General features: G+C 70.0%; 1 protein-coding gene across 5 annotated transcripts; it reads right to left on the bottom strand.

Annotated features, from left to right (window-relative positions):
- Window positions 1-1,198: 1,198 nt before the first annotated feature.
- FMNL3 (formin like 3) lies at window positions 1,199-13,931 on the bottom strand. Of its 5 annotated transcripts, none has more exons than XM_051776033.1 (27): window positions 13,711-13,931; window positions 11,139-11,222; window positions 10,963-11,043; window positions 10,801-10,877; window positions 9,655-9,738; window positions 9,161-9,313; window positions 8,325-8,433; window positions 8,170-8,246; window positions 8,008-8,101; window positions 7,625-7,699; window positions 7,426-7,536; window positions 7,196-7,345; window positions 6,986-7,087; window positions 6,657-6,903; window positions 6,415-6,483; window positions 5,928-6,052; window positions 5,642-5,844; window positions 5,186-5,420; window positions 5,034-5,099; window positions 4,831-4,911; window positions 4,595-4,724; window positions 4,355-4,515; window positions 3,366-3,467; window positions 3,196-3,285; window positions 2,995-3,106; window positions 2,760-2,858; window positions 1,199-2,098 (listed from the first exon to the last, which is right to left on the bottom strand). In XM_051776033.1, the coding sequence occupies exons 1-26, from the start codon at window positions 13,858-13,860 to the stop codon at window positions 2,767-2,769; spliced, it is 3,060 nt and encodes a 1,019-aa protein (XP_051631993.1). In that variant the 5' UTR covers window positions 13,861-13,931; the 3' UTR covers window positions 1,199-2,098; window positions 2,760-2,766. The 5 variants fall into 5 exon arrangements, with proteins under 5 accessions (XP_051631993.1, XP_051631992.1, XP_051631991.1 ...); XM_051776032.1 differs by having other exon boundaries at window positions 5,034-5,102; window positions 7,196-7,342; XM_051776031.1 differs by having other exon boundaries at window positions 1,200-2,098; window positions 5,034-5,102.
- Window positions 13,932-14,203: the final 272 nt, after the last annotated feature.

Here is a 14,203-nt window from a genome sequence, read left to right as displayed (position 1 = left end):
CCCCAGGCACATCGGGGAGGGCCTGGGGTGACCCCTCCCTGCCATGCAGGACCCTGCACCCCTCCACTGCACCAAGGGGGGGCAGAGCTGCTCCCTCCCTCCCCGGGCTGGGGGGGATCCACTGGGCGTGAGGGGGGCCGTGGAGAAGGGGGGGGATAAGACGGTCCCTGACATCACTTAAACCCTCCCCGTCTGTCGCTGCCGCCGCACTCGCTCCGGGGAGGAAGAGGAGGAGGAGGAGGAGGAGGAGGAGGAGGGGGCCATGAACACCACCCGTGAGGACACGGGGCTGAGCGAGGCCGCCCAGATCGCCGTGGTGCTGGTGCTCGGCCTCGCCGTGGCCTTCGCCGTCCTCTTCCTCGGCTGCAACCTGCTCCTGCAGGCCGAGAGCCTGGCGGCGCCCGCGGCACAGGGCGAGCGGGGCCCGGCCGAGCCCGACACGGGCACCGAGGGCACGTAGGGACGGACAGAGCCCCGTGCATGGACAGAGGGACCCGGGTGGATACGGACACACGGCAGCGGGAGGGACGGCTCCGGGAGCTCCCGCGGGTGGATGTCAGGGCAGGTAGGGACGGACGGACGGACGGACGGACATCCCCGTGGAGGGACAGACAGACGGATGGAGGGATGTGGATAGACAGTGGCATCTCTGAGAGTCCTCTGGGACGGCGCTGGGGGCTCAGGGGGGTGGGTCTCACCGAGGGCACTGGGACCTGCACGAGCTTGGCAGACGGACGGACGGACGGACGGACGGATGGACACGGATGGACGGGGCTGGGCAGCAGCGCCTCTGCCCACAGAATCTCTGGTGGCCCCCGGGATGGAGCAGGGGGTCGTGTGGATGGATTAAAAGGCCACAGCGGTGCTGGGGGGGGCCGGGGCCGGGCTGGATCCCGCCCTGGGCGCGGCAGTGCTGGTAATCCCCCCCAAGAGGATTAGGGGAAACTTTTATTCCCTGTTTCAGGGCTAATCCCTGGGCTGGTGGGGCTCAGGGAAGGAGGCCGGGCCCCTGCCCCGCTGCCAAGGGTCTGGGATCGCATCCTGCCCCTCCCAGCCCTTCAGACCCTGGTGGTCACATTCTGCCCCCCCCAAACTCTTTCTGCCCTGCTGGCCCCATCCTGCCTCTCCCATGTCTGACCTTGCCCCTTCGCCCCCTTTTCCCTTGCTCCTGGGGCTGCATCCTGCCCCCCACCCCGCTCCCCACAGCCCTGCCTGGCCCCTAATCTGCTCCCAGTCCCCCACAGCCACCAGCAGTGGGGTGAACTGGCATCACCCCACCCTGGAACAGGGCTGGTGATGTGGGGGCGGCTCCCAAATCAGCCACCCAAAAGCAGGTCCCTCCTCCCCCTTTTAATCCCATAACTTTAATAACAGCACTGCAAAGCCCTGCTGAAGGTCTGCCCCCTGTATATCCATGTGGCCCCCACTCCTGGGGACATGGGACCCCCAGCCTGGGGTGGGGGCACTCCAGGCACTCGGATCCCCTCTGTGAATCCCCCCACCGGTCCCCCCAATCAGGCAGTGGCCGTGTAAAAGACTCCATATATTTCACATGTACAAAAAGTCACTGGGGGGCGAGGGGGTGGGTCCGGGGGGGTCCTGGGACAGTGGGCACCATCCTGCCACTCCCCCCACACACCCCCCCAGCCTGGCTTTGGTCCCTTTTTTTTGGCACTTAGTGTTCACATCAGTGGTCAAAGTGTCGAGCGCGGGGTGGGGGGGGTCCCCGTGGTCCCTGTGGTGGGGTGGGGGCCCTGAAGCAGTGACACCCTCCCACCCCAGGGATGAGGGGACCCCGACTGGGAGAGGGCACCCCACGGGTCAGCCCTCGGCGCTGGGGTCCCACCACAGCTGGATTTGGCCTCTGTCTTGGGTGGTCTGGGGGTGGTCTGGCGCAGGGACGGGGGCGTCACCGGCGAGGACGGTGGCACGAGGACATTTCCCCCCGACCCCTGCATGGTGTCGGGGCAGGACAGAGCCTCCCCGGGCACCTGCAGGGCAGAGAGGGGTGAGGAGGGGAAACTGAGGCAGCCCCAGCCCCCCCTGCCCCCAGCCAGGTCCTCGACCTCTCCCGGCTACAGGCGGATGCACCTGCGGGCTGTGGGACAGAAGGGACAGTCAGGGACAGTGCTGGGGACAGCTGGCCTGGCCCAAGGGAGGGCCCAGGTGACCCCCCCAGGGTACAGGCAGCTCAGGGTGAGTCCTCCCAGCACTGGGCTGGGACCCAGTAGTGCACTGGGATCCCACTCTGGGATTCTGTAGGGCACTAGGACCCCGTGCTGGGGTCAATCAGTGCGCTGGGACCCTTCCCTGGGATCCAGTGTTGCATTGGGATCCCACCTCAGACCCAGTAGTGCACTGGGGTCCTGTCCTGGGATCCAGTGATGCACTGGGACCCTGACTTGTGATCCGGTATTGCACTGGGACCCCCCCCCCAGTATTGCACTGGAATCCCTTCCTGGGACCAGCCTGGCAGTGGGATCTGTGCTGGGACCCTGCACTGCATCAAAACCCCCATGTGGGAATCCAGCCTTGCACCAGGATCCAGTGCTGGGATCCAGCCTTGAGCTGGGATCCTGTTCCAGGATCCAGCCTTTCACCAGGATCCTGCTCCGTTCCAAGGGACTGGAGGGTGCTGGGCACCCCAGGGTGACAGCATGCGGGGAGGGGGCGTGCAGGAGGGGACATGCGGGGCCAGAAGGGATCCGGGGGGGGGGATCCAGAGGGGGATCCAGGAGGATCCAGGCATGCAGTGGTACCTGGGGACTAACAGCTGGACTCGTCGTGGTGGGACGGGTCGCAGAAGAAGCGGGAGCCCCGCTTGGCAGTGCGGGCGGTGAAGGGGACGCTCTTCAGCGCTGCGGGGGGCACGGGCGGGGAACGGGGGGGACAGGGAGATGTCAGCCCCCGTGGCCAATTTGGGGGGTGGAGGGGAACGGGAGATGTCAGCCCCGGCAGCCGGGGGGGCCAGGGCAGGGGCCGGGGGGGCCGTACCGGTGATGATGTCCTCGATGGTGCCGTCCTTGCCCTCGTACACGGGCCGGTGGTCCTTGGCCTGGCGCCGCCGCAGCTCCGCGATCAGCTCCTGCTGCTGCCACTTGTTGCGCTGGGAGGGCGGGTCCAGGTTAGGGACAGGGGGGTCCCCGCTGTGGCCCCCCCCCCTCCCCAGCCCACCCAGTGCCCACCCGCTCTCACCTTCTCCTGCTTTTTAGCCTCCTGCGCCAGCAGCTTCTCCCGCATCACCTCCTCCTGCTTCTTCCGCGTCTCGTTCTCCTGCTCCGCGTCCTGCCGGGGCACGGGGGCGGTGGGAGCCATCCCCCCAGTGCCACCCACCCCCCCTGTGTCCCCTCCTGGTCCCACCTCACCTTGTAGGAGCGGATGAACCGGACAAAGACCGGGAAGAAGACGGACGGGGGGGTCGTCTTGGGGCTCTCGCCGAAGTACCGCACCACGGTGTTGTAGGCGTCCTGGCACGGGGTGGGCGGTCAGGGACGGGGCAGTGCCCGGCTCGGGGGGGTTTGTGAGGCACGGGTGGGCACCAGGGACAGGCACAGCAGGGCAGGAGTGCACGAGGAGCGTGCAAAGCAAGGTGTGGACGAGCAGGTGTGTGTGAGGAGCGCGAAGAAAAAGGTGCGGACGGCAAGGAATGCAAAAGGAACAGGCGAGGGGAGGCAGGTGCACACCGGGAACGTGCAGGGTGAGCTGTGGATGGCAAGGAGCGCACAAGGAACGTGCAAAGCAAGGTGTGGATGAGAGGGAGTGCCCAAGGGCTGTGCAAAGCACAGAGCAGATGACAAGCTGTGTGCAAGGCAGGGCAGGTGTGCGCAGGGAGCGTGCAGAGTAAGGTTCCTGTGGCAAGGAACGCACAGGGATCATGCACAGCAAGGTGAGGATGCCCAGGAACACACAAGGACTGTACAGAGCAAGGTGAGGATGCCCAGGAACGCACAAGGATCATGCACAGCAAGGTGAGGATGCCCAGGAACACACAAGGACTGTGCAGAGCAAGGTGAAGATGCCCAGGAACACACAAGGATCGTGCAGAGCAAGGTGAGGATGCCCAGGAACGCACAAGGATCGTGCAGAGCAAGGTGAGGATGCCCAGGAACGCACAAGGATCGTGCAGAGCAAGGTGAGGATGCCCAGGAACGCACAAGGATCGTGCAGAGCAAGGTGAAGATGCCCAGGAATGCACAAGGATCGTGCAGAGCAAGGTGAGGATGCCCGGGAATGCACAGGGATCGTGCAGAGCAAGGTGAGGATGCCCAGGAATGCACAAGGATCGTGCAGAGCAAGGTGAGGATGCCCCACTGTGCCCAAGGTCCAGGCAGGACCAGGAATGAGCCGCCCTCACCTCGGCCGTGCGTGCGTCCCGCTGCAGCCGCTCCAGCTGCCCCTCGTTGCCCCCCAGGAAGGAGCGGAGCACGGCGCTCTCGTGCATCCCGCACTCCCGCCGCAGCAGCTCCATCCCCCGGCCCAGCTCCTTCACGTCCAGCAGCACGTTCTCCAGGGACACTGCGGGAGACACGGGGCGGGTCAGGGGCTCTGAGGTGTGGGCGCAGTGAGGGGGGGGCTGTGGGCACGGGGGGGGCACCTGCTGCTGCCTTCTCCACGAAGTGCAGCTCCTGCCAGAAGGTCGCCAGCTCCGGGTACTTCTCCCGCACCGTCAGCGCGATGAAGTGAAGCAGCGTCATCTTCCTGTCCGTCGACTTGGTGTCCAGGAGCTGCAGCAGGATTTGGGGAGGGGGGGGGGTCAGCGCTGTGGGATGGGACCCCCCCAGGGGGTCCCAGGGAGCCAGGGAGGGGGATGAGGGGGCAGGGGCTGCCCACCAGGTCCAGGCTCTGCAGTTTGAAGCCGTAGACGGCGCCGCGTTTGCTGCTGTTCATGTAGTTGCCCAGCGCCAGGATGATCTGCAGGGGCGAAGCACCGGGGATGGGGAGTGCAAAGCAGCAGGATTGGGAGGTCAGGAGAGAGTGGGACCCCCACAGGACCCCCCCCCTTCTCCCAGGACCCCCACCCAGCCTGTCCCCACCTCCAACATGTGCTTCAGCTTCTGGGAGGACTTGACGGAGGCCGAGGCCGCGATGATGGCGTTGAGCTGCTGCAGGGGGACAGCACGGGGGGGGCTCAGCCAGGGCTGGGGGGGGTCCAGCAGGAACAACCCCCCCTTTCCCGGCTCCATACCGGCGTCAGCATCTGGACGTTCTCGGCGAAGTTGCCGAGGAAGGCCATGATGGCCATGCGCTGGGGCAGCCTCTCCACCTTGCTGAACTGCAGCATGAACCGGTCCTCGTCCGCCAGCTCCTCCAGCGGCTTCCGCTCGCGCTCGTACTGGCGCAGCGCCTTGGCCTCGGCCTCCGTGGGCAGGAACCGCATCAGGCACTCCACGAAATCCACCGGCAGCGTCGCCAGGTCGAACCTGCCCCGCGCCCACAACGTCAGGGAGCAGCTCGGGGCAGTGCCTGGGCCGGGAGCCCCGAACCCCAGCCTGGCCCCCCCCGAAACCTGCCCGAACCCCTGAATCCCAGCCAGACTCCCTAAATCCCAACCAGATCCCCTGAATCCCTCCAGCCCCCCTGCAACACCAACCAGCCCTCCCTGCCCCCCTATCCCCTGTTCCCCCCCCACATGGGGACATACGTGTGGATGGCCCGGCAGATCTCGTCGGCGCCGCGCCCGGCCTTGCGCAGGGTGATGGCCAAGTTCTTGGCACGGTTGGCCTCCAGCAGCGTCACCTTGGTGGCCACTTTCTGCGCCGCCTTGCTCTTGGCACACACCAGGTCCAGCGCCGGGCCCTGCGCCTTGGTCTTGAACAGCTCCTCGAAGCGCTCCAGGTCCAGGTCCTGGGGGGGACGAGGGGGGTCACAGGTGGGTGAGGGGGTGCTGGTGCCCACCCAGGGGGCTCAGGAGGGGGTCCTGGGCTCACCTCCAGCACCCGCTCGTCGTCCAGCTCGCTGAACACGGTCCCGCTGATCTGGTTGGGCTTCAGCGCCGTCCAGTTGAACACGGGCAACCGGAATTTGGTCTTGATGGGCTTCTTGATCCGGATGGCTGCCAGAGGGGTGGGAGCCGGCTCAGCACCCCCCGGGGCAGCAGGAGGAGGGGGGACAGGTCCTGTGCCCACCCTGAGCCATCTGAGTCTGGCGTCACCATCCCCTGGGCCACCCCATCCCTGTTCCTGAACGGGGTGTTCCTTGGGGATTGTAATCCTGACACCCTGGTGCCTGCAACCCTTCCCCTTCCCTGTCCCCTGTCCCCACAATGCCTCCACGCTCCCTGTCCCCGTCCTGATTCCTTCACGGTGCCTGTCCCCTGTCCCTGTCTCCCTGGTCCCCATGTCCTCTCTGTCCCCATTCCCACAGTCCCTGCACCGTCCCTGTCCCCACGCCCACAGTCCCATCACCCTCCCTTACCCGAGAGCCCGACGGTGAGGGCGATGGAGGGCGAAGCCCCGGGCAGCGGCGGGGCCGGGGGGCACTTCCCTGTGAAGCCACGAGAGGGTGAGACCCCAATTCTGGGGACTCCCCCCACCCTCTGGAGTAGCCCAGCACGAGGGACACCCCACTTTGAGAGCCCCCCCCTCCCACCCCTGGGGACAGCCCAGCTCGGGGCTGCCCCATTTTGGGGGACGCCCCGGGGGGCTCCCCCTCCTCACCTGGGAGTGGGGGCGCGGGGGGCGGAAGGGGGGGCGGCGGGGGGGGTGGAGGGGGCGCGGCCTCCACGGGGGGCAGGACTGGGAGCCGCAGGGTCTCCTCCAGGGGCTCGGGCTCGGGCTGGGGGGGGGACTCTGCGCCGGGCACGGGGGGCGGTTCGGAGCCGTAGCGGCGCCGGAAAGCCTCATCCTTCTCCTTGATCATCCGCCGCAGCGTGTGCACCTGGTGGCTCGTGTGCTCGTAGGTCTCCTGGGGACAGCCAGCGTCAGGCCGGGGGGGTCGGGACCCCTCCCCGCTCCCCTCAGCCCCCCCCCCGTGGCCCCCCACGCACTTTGACCACCTCCAGCTCCTTCTCCCGCTGCAGCAGCTGCTTCTCCAGCTCCGCCACCCGCATCATGTTCTCGTTCTCCAGGTCCAGCAGCTTCTCTGTTAGCTGGGGGGGTGGACATGGCTGTGACACCCCCTCAGGGACCCCCCAGGTGTCACCACTGACCCCCCCCGGGACCCCACAAGGTCCCTGCATCCCCCCGTGCTCACGTACGTGGGACAGGTGTTCCTCCAGCTCCTCCACCTTCTCCAGGGCCACGTTCTTGGTCTCGGCGTCCTCCAGCAGCCCCCCCACGTCAAAAACGTTGTCCAGGTACGCCTGGATCTGCACCTGCAGCTTCTCGCTCTCCGTGTGCCTCGACTTCTGCGGGCACGGGGGCGGCGTCAGGGATGGGGGGGCCCTGTGGGGTGACCCCCCCCCCGAGCCCTGACACCCCCCCGTACCTGCAGGAACTCCTCCAGCCCCAGCTTGGTGAACTCGTACTGGAGGTGGACGCGGAAGTTCATGTCCTCCACCGAGTGCACCACGATGTTGATGAACTGCATACAGGCCACCTGCGGGCAGGGGTCACCTGGGGTCACTGGGAGCCCCCCCTGACCCCCCGCAAAGACCCTCCCCCTCGCCCAGGACAGGGTGTCCCACCATGAAGTCGATGCTGCTGTCCTCGTTGCGGAAGTATTCCATGAGCCGCTCGAAGCGATGCTTCTCCTTGCACACCTGGGCAGGCAGCGGACACAGGGTTATCCTGACTTGGCCTCCCCCCCTGTCTCCTGGGCTCCGGTTTCCTAATCCCATTCTGGTCCTGGTGCCCCCAGACCACCCGGTCCTCATCCTCCCTGATCCCCCCATCCCATGTGCTCCAGGCTCCCCATCCCAGCCTTCTCCTGGCGTCCCCCATTTCTCCATTCCCTGAGTCCTGCTCCCCAATCCCAGCCTAATTCTGGTGCCCCCCTCCCAGCCTGGTCCTGCCTCCCCCCCAGTCCCACCATCCCAGCCTGGTCCTGCCGCTCCCATTCCCCTCGTACCTCCTTGAAGTTGTCGAAGGCCGCGAGGATGATCTCGTGGCCCCCCCTGACCAGGCACACGGCCGCCAGCAGCTCCAGCACCAGCGCCTTCATCCTGGGCACAGCGTCACCGTCACCCCCGGCCAGCACCGGGACCCCCGTCCTGCCAGACCCCCCCCTTACCTCGGGTTCTTGTTATTGAGGCTCAGGGCGATCTCGTTGACAGCGTGAGGGTGGGACATGACCAGGTTGAAGCCGTACTGCGGGGACGGAGCAGGGGCACCGTCAGCCGCGGCGACAGCGGCGACAGCGGCGTCCCCACCGCGGGGTGACAGTACCTGGTAGTTCATGATGGCCCGCAGACACATGATGCAGAGGTGGACGTCGTCCTTCTGGCTCACCAGGCGCGAGTTCTTCAGCGCCCGGCGGCTGGGCAGGGTCCCGTAGCTGGGGGGCACGGGACACGCGGTGAGTGGGACCCTCGCCCGCGGGGCTGCACCGCCAGCGCTCACCGAGGGACGGGGCGGGGACAGCGTGGGGACAGCAGGGCTTTAGGAGGGGCAGAGGCAGAGAGAAGAGGTCGGAGGGCGAGAGGGACAGAGGCTGCAGACGCGGAGCCGCCGCGAGCGCCGGGCCGGCCCCGGGACGCCGGTACTTACCCGGCGGGCGGGCGGGCGGCGAGGTGGGCGCGGAGGAGAGAGAGAGAGAGCACAGCCAGAGAGGGGGCACCCGGCCCTGGAAGCAGAGATGGGGCGCGTTACCCCGGGGGTAGAGCCAGAGCAGGGGCGGGCGGAGCACGGGCAGGGCGGGACGCGCGAGGCAGCGCAGGACGCGGCACACGCGGCACGTGCCACGGCACGGCCACGCCGTGGGCGAGGCTCAGCCCGAGCTCCGGGCGCTGCACGTGGCGTGGTGCGATGCACACGGCGCGGGGCACGACGGCACACGCTGCAGCACGCTGGCACACACAGTGGCACACTGGCACACACAGTGGCACGCCGGCACGTGGCACAGCACACTGGGACACGCCGTGGCACACCGGCACGTGGCACGGCACGCAGCAAGCGGCAGCGCCGTGGCCAGCCAGAGCCCCCCGGCAGGACGTACCCCCACAGCAGGACGCGCCCCCCCAGTGGGACGTGCCCCCACGGTGGGTGTCCCCCCGGGTACGTACCGTAGGGCGGTCTGGCGGGCCGAGCGGGCCAGGCTGCTGGCGAAGGGGGCGGGCAGGGCGCTGGGGTGCTGCAGATCCTCGATGGACCTGCTCCAGGCGCGCAGCTTCTCCAGCGCGCCGTCCTCGCCGCCTTCCAGGCCCTCAAAATCCAACCTGGAGGAGGGGGGGGGACACACGCGTGCGGCGGGGGGGGTACAAGGCTTTGGCAAGGGGGCACACGGCTTTGGCAAGGGGGCACACAGAGGCAAGCGCTGAGGCGGGGGGCAGGGGGGGCAGCGGGGCAGGGACAGGCACGAAGGTGGCTCTGGGACCCTCAGGGTGGGCAGGAAGGGGGCTGAGCATCCCTTGTCCCTCGGGACCCCACTGCAAGCGGGTCCCCCCTGTGGTGTCCCAGGGATGATAAGGGACCAACCAGCATCGGCTGCCCACAGCAGGGGGCTGCTACAGGGACCAGGACCTCCCCCCATCCCCCAGGGCCCCCCGACCCCACTCACATGACGGCGCACTGGGCGAAGGACAGGTAGTTCACCAGCACGTCCAGCCCCTTGTTCTCGTCGTTGAGGAACTCCCGCACCCACCTGCGGCACCAGGAACCCATCAGGGCCCGCAGGGGTCGGGACCCCCCCCCCGGCACGACCCCCTCCACCACAGGGATCCCCCGTCGTGGCGCAGGGACGGTGAGGGGGGTGGGACATCCCGGGGCTGCCGTGGCAGTTGCAGCCTCTGTGCTATCGCCGGTGCCAGTGCCGGTGTGGGGTTATCTGCGGGCTGCAGGGCGGGGAGGGCTCGGCGCGGGCGGGAAACAGAGGTGGGTGCTGGGGCTGCTGCACCCCCACCCCGGGAACCCCGTGGTGGGGGGGCTTCGGGGTGCCCCGACTCCTGGGGGCAGGGTGTCGGAGTGCACATGTGAGGTGCTGTGCCCAGGGGCAAGGAGGGGTGTGGAAGGGGGTTGGGGTGCACGGAGTGGGGTGCGTGGGGTGGGGGCTCCACCCAGGAGCGCCGGGGGTCCCCACGCCTGCCCACGGCCCCGCGTCAGGGAGCCGGGGGGGCCGCAGCTGCCCCTTTCCTGCCGCCGCCAGCCCCTCGCCGTTTCCTGTCTCCGGCTGCTGCTATTTTGGGTCCGTGGGCAGGGACGAGCGGGGCCGGCGGCGGGGAAGAGCCCAGCACGTGCACGAGCCGCCCCGGGCACGCGGGCGCGACCGGGCACCCGCCGCTGACGGCCCCGACACCCCCGGGACCGCCCCGTCCCTCCCGCCGCCCCGCACTGCCCCCGGGGCATCCTGGGGAGGATCGGGGTGTCACCGGCTCGGGGACGGTGCCGACCGAGCCCTGAGGTGCCAGGAGGAGCCAGGCGGGATCTGGCCACGCTGCCTCGTCCAGGGCGTCATCGCCGGCCCATCCGCCCCGGCATCCGCCCCCGGGACCTGCCCGCGGGCCGGGGCAGGAACCGGCCCAGTTCCTGCAGCGCCTCCGGCTTCCCTTGCAGCTGTGCGGGGCTGGTGACGAGACCCCAGAGCCCCCCCGCATCCCTGCACCCCACCCTGGGACCCTGCACCCCACCCTGGGACCCTGCACCCTCCCCCAGGACCCCACACCCCACACTAGGACCCCACAGCCCCTCCCTGGGACCCCCCACTCACCCGATGTGGTTCGTCCTCAGGCTGATCTCCAGCTCACGCAGCACTTTGGTCGACTCCTGAACCCTCCTCCTGAACTTCTGGGGGCAGAGCAAGGCTGAGCTGTGCCCCCTCAGAGCCCCCCAGACCCCTGGGCCCCTCCCAGGCCCCCCCCCGGTCCCTCACCTTCCGTGTGACACCTGGCTCCAGGAAGCTGCGCAGTTTCTGGATGTAGGCGTGGGGGGGGCTCTTCACCTGGAACCGCTCCTGGAGGGGACGAGGGGGGGCGTTGGTGACACTGGGACAGCAGCACAGCTCACCCACACCCCCCCCCAGGATGCCTGGGACCCTTCAGCCCCCACCTGGTCACAGATGAGGTCCCACTTCTTCTCGTTGTCGTACTGGCGCAGGAGCCGGGCTTTGTCCGGGGGCAGGTTCATGGAGCTCTGGGGGCAGAGCGGAGGTGTCACCCTGGGGACACGGGGACACTGTGCCCCCCGGGGGCACCCAGACCCAAAAAGCACCCACAACGCAGCCAGGGTCCCCCTTAAGGGCACTCAGGCCCATGGCACAGCCAGGGTCACCGGCACCGGTGGGCACAGATGTGGCACAGGGACAGCAGTGTCAGCAGTGCCAACAGGGCCACGTGCCAGCTTGCGGGCAGCACCAAATCTCCCCATCCCCGACGTGTCCTTCCTGTCTGCACCCGCTTCCGCGCGGCAACCGCAGCCTCCGCTCCCGACCGCGGCGAGGTCGGGCACCGGTGCCGGCTCGCCAGGACACCGGGCACGAGACTTGGCACCGGTGACAGCTCACCAGGACACCGGGCACGAGACCTGGCCTCGGTCCCAGTTCACTGAGGCACTGGGCACAAGGCCAGGCACCGGTGCTGGCTCACCAGGACGCCGGGAAGCCCCACGGGGGACCCCAGGACCCCACAGTGCGGGATGTGGCACAGGGGACACAAAGGGAGCGTCCCAGGGGGCACCGGGGATGCGGGATGGCCGCGGGATTGGGGCAGTGCCACCCCCGCGGGAGATGCCGTCACAGCACACGATGCCATCCCGGTGGGCGATGCCACCCCCGTGAGTGATGTCACCCCGGTGACGCAGGTCCGGGCAGCCCCGTTATCGGGAGCCGGTCACTGCCACCGCTCCACCCGCCCCTTGGCAGCTAAAATTATCCCTCCCCTGCTCATCCCGATCCCACAAAGCCGCAGGAAACCGGGATACAGACACTGGGCGAGACCGAACACCCCCGGGCAGGGGTCCCGCGGGCCCACGGGGGACGTCACCGCCAGCACGGGGGCCCCCCAAAACTGCCCCCAAAAGGGGCACCCGTTCCCTCCCCACAGGTCTCCGTTTATTCCCCCCGGACCACAGGCGAAATCCCAGGGCCCTCCCGGAGACGGAGGCGGAAGGGACACACGGAGACCCCGGGTGGGGTCTCGGGGGCATCGGGGGGGCACCGGGGGGCTTTGAAGCGCAGCCGCCCGCCCCGGCGTTCCCGCCGCTCGGTTTCCTGCCTTTGTGGTGGGAGCGCGGCCGCTCCCGGCCGGGCACTTCCTCCGCCGCCGCCCCCACCGGGAGCCCCCACGGCTGTCCCGGGGGCCGAACCCCCCCGGGGAACGGCGGTACCGGGGCTGGAGCGCATCCTGGGGCTGGGGGGCACCGGGGCGGATCCTCCCGTCCGGGGGCCGCCGGAGCTCCATCACATGATGGAATATTTTCCACCCCCGGCAGCAGTCGGGACGGCACCGGGCGCTGCCGACGGGCGCGGGGGACATTTTGGGAGGTGAGGGGGGGTGTGTGCAACAACCCTCCAAACTGAGCCCCTCCCCGGTATCGGTGTCGCCCGGCAGGACGTGTCCCCCCCGCCACCGGCCCCGCGGGGACCGGCGGCCGCATCCGCCCCGCGTGGGATGCGGGACGGGCAGCGGCGCCGCGGGCGGGAGCCGCTCGGTCACCGGCGGGACGCGCCCACGCCGGCGGTGCCGGTGCCCCCCGATGCCCCCCCCGATGCCCTCCGGTTTCGGCTTCCAGAGCCCCGTGGGACCACACGGCATTTCCTGCCTGGCCGCGGCTTCCGCTGGCGGCGGCCCCCACCGGGACGGCGGGGCCGGGCGTCGGGGACCGGGGGGCACCGGTGTCACCGGTCACGGTGCGTCTCCCCCGCCAAACAAAGCCGGCGACGCGGAGGGGCCACCGGGACGGCCCGCGCCGCGAGCCCGGCGCCGGTGGGTTCCCTCCCGCAGTATTGGGGGTCCCGATGGCACCGGTGGCACGGGGTGGGGACGGGGCACTGCCGAGTCACGTCCCGGGGATGCGGTGGCACCGGCGGGCTGGGCCGGTGACCGCGGCGGGGTGGCCACCGCCCCGTCCGTGACAACGGGCCGGGGACCGCGCGGGGGACCCGCGCTCACCGGGAACACCCGCACCCACCGGGAACCCCCGCCTCCACCGGGAATCGGCACCCAAGGGGGAACCCCAGCCCTGGGGACCCCCGCAACCACGGGGACCCGCCTCCCGAAACCCCGCTCGCCGCCCCGACGGGACTTTCCCGGTTCACAAAGTCCCCGGGGCCTCAGGGGGCCCGCCGGTGGCACCGGGAGTGGCGTCACCCCCCGGGGCTGTCCCGGGCGGGGTATTCCCCGCGGCCCCGAGGCCACTGCCCATCCCCGCGGGCACCAGCGCTCCCCACCCGTCCCCGGTGGCTCCGGGCGCCGGTGTCGTCCCGGCGGTGCCCGGTGCCTGCCCCGTGGCCCGGGTGGGCGCATCGGGAGGGGTCCCGGGAAGGGGCGGACCGGGGGGGCGCAGCGGGACCCGGAGGGGGCGCGGGGACGGAGTACGGTGGAAGCGCACCGCGGGGGCGCACCGGGAACCGGAGGAGCCCACCGGTAACCGCGGGGGGGAGCGGCGGGAGTCGGCCTCTCACCAGCACCAGAGCGAAGCGCTCCTCCAGCTCGCAGGGCTCCGGCATCGGCATCTTGCCCGGGGCGAACAGTCCGGGCCCCCCCGGGTGGCCTGCCGCCGTTCCGGGGCCCCGGGGCAGTGCCTCCCCGTCCGCGCTCTCCACGTTCCCCATCCCGGGCCCAGGCACCGGGGGGCGGCGGGGGAGGCTCAGCCCGTCGTGTCCGGCGCTGCCGCCGCCGCCGCCTCCCGGTCCCGCCCCCCCCCCGCCCCGCCCGGTCCCTCCCGGTCCCGCCCGGTCCCGGTCCCGCCCCCGCCGCTGCCGGTCCCGGCGGCGCCGCCAGGGGGCGCCCCGGGGTGCGGCCGCGCCACCGCGGGGGGGCTCGAGAAGGCCCCCGCAGAGAACGGAGCGCTCCCATTGGCCAGATCCGGGCCCGCGGCAGCCAATCAGCGTCGCGTTCGAGCTCTGCGGGGCGGGGCTCGGCGCGGCCCAACGGCGGCGCTCGGGCGCGGCTCGG

The sequence above is a fragment of the Manacus candei genome, unplaced genomic scaffold, assembly GCF_025592945.1.
Source record: "Manacus candei isolate 608988 ecotype Guabito, Panama unplaced genomic scaffold, ASM2559294v1 h1tg000424l, whole genome shotgun sequence".
NCBI lineage: Eukaryota > Metazoa > Chordata > Aves > Passeriformes > Pipridae > Manacus > Manacus candei.
Note: the sequence above shows the minus strand (reverse complement) of the source record. Positions and strands in the feature narration are given on the sequence as shown.

What these genes read in the sequence shown, in the direction of transcription:
- FMNL3 (XM_051776031.1), bottom strand. Translation starts at nt 13,860, where the DNA reads ATGGGGAACGTGGAGAGCGCGGACGGGGAGGCACTGCCCCGGGGCCCC. An exon ending in CCTCACCGTCGGGCTCTCGG is followed by an intron (nt 6,053 to 6,414) that starts GTAAGGGAGGGT and finishes CCCCTCTGGCAG; the next exon opens with CCATCCGGATCAAGAAGCCC. An exon ending in CATCGAGGACATCATCACCG is followed by an intron (nt 2,859 to 2,994) that starts GTACGGCCCCCC and finishes TGCCCCCCGCAG; the next exon opens with CGCTGAAGAGCGTCCCCTTC.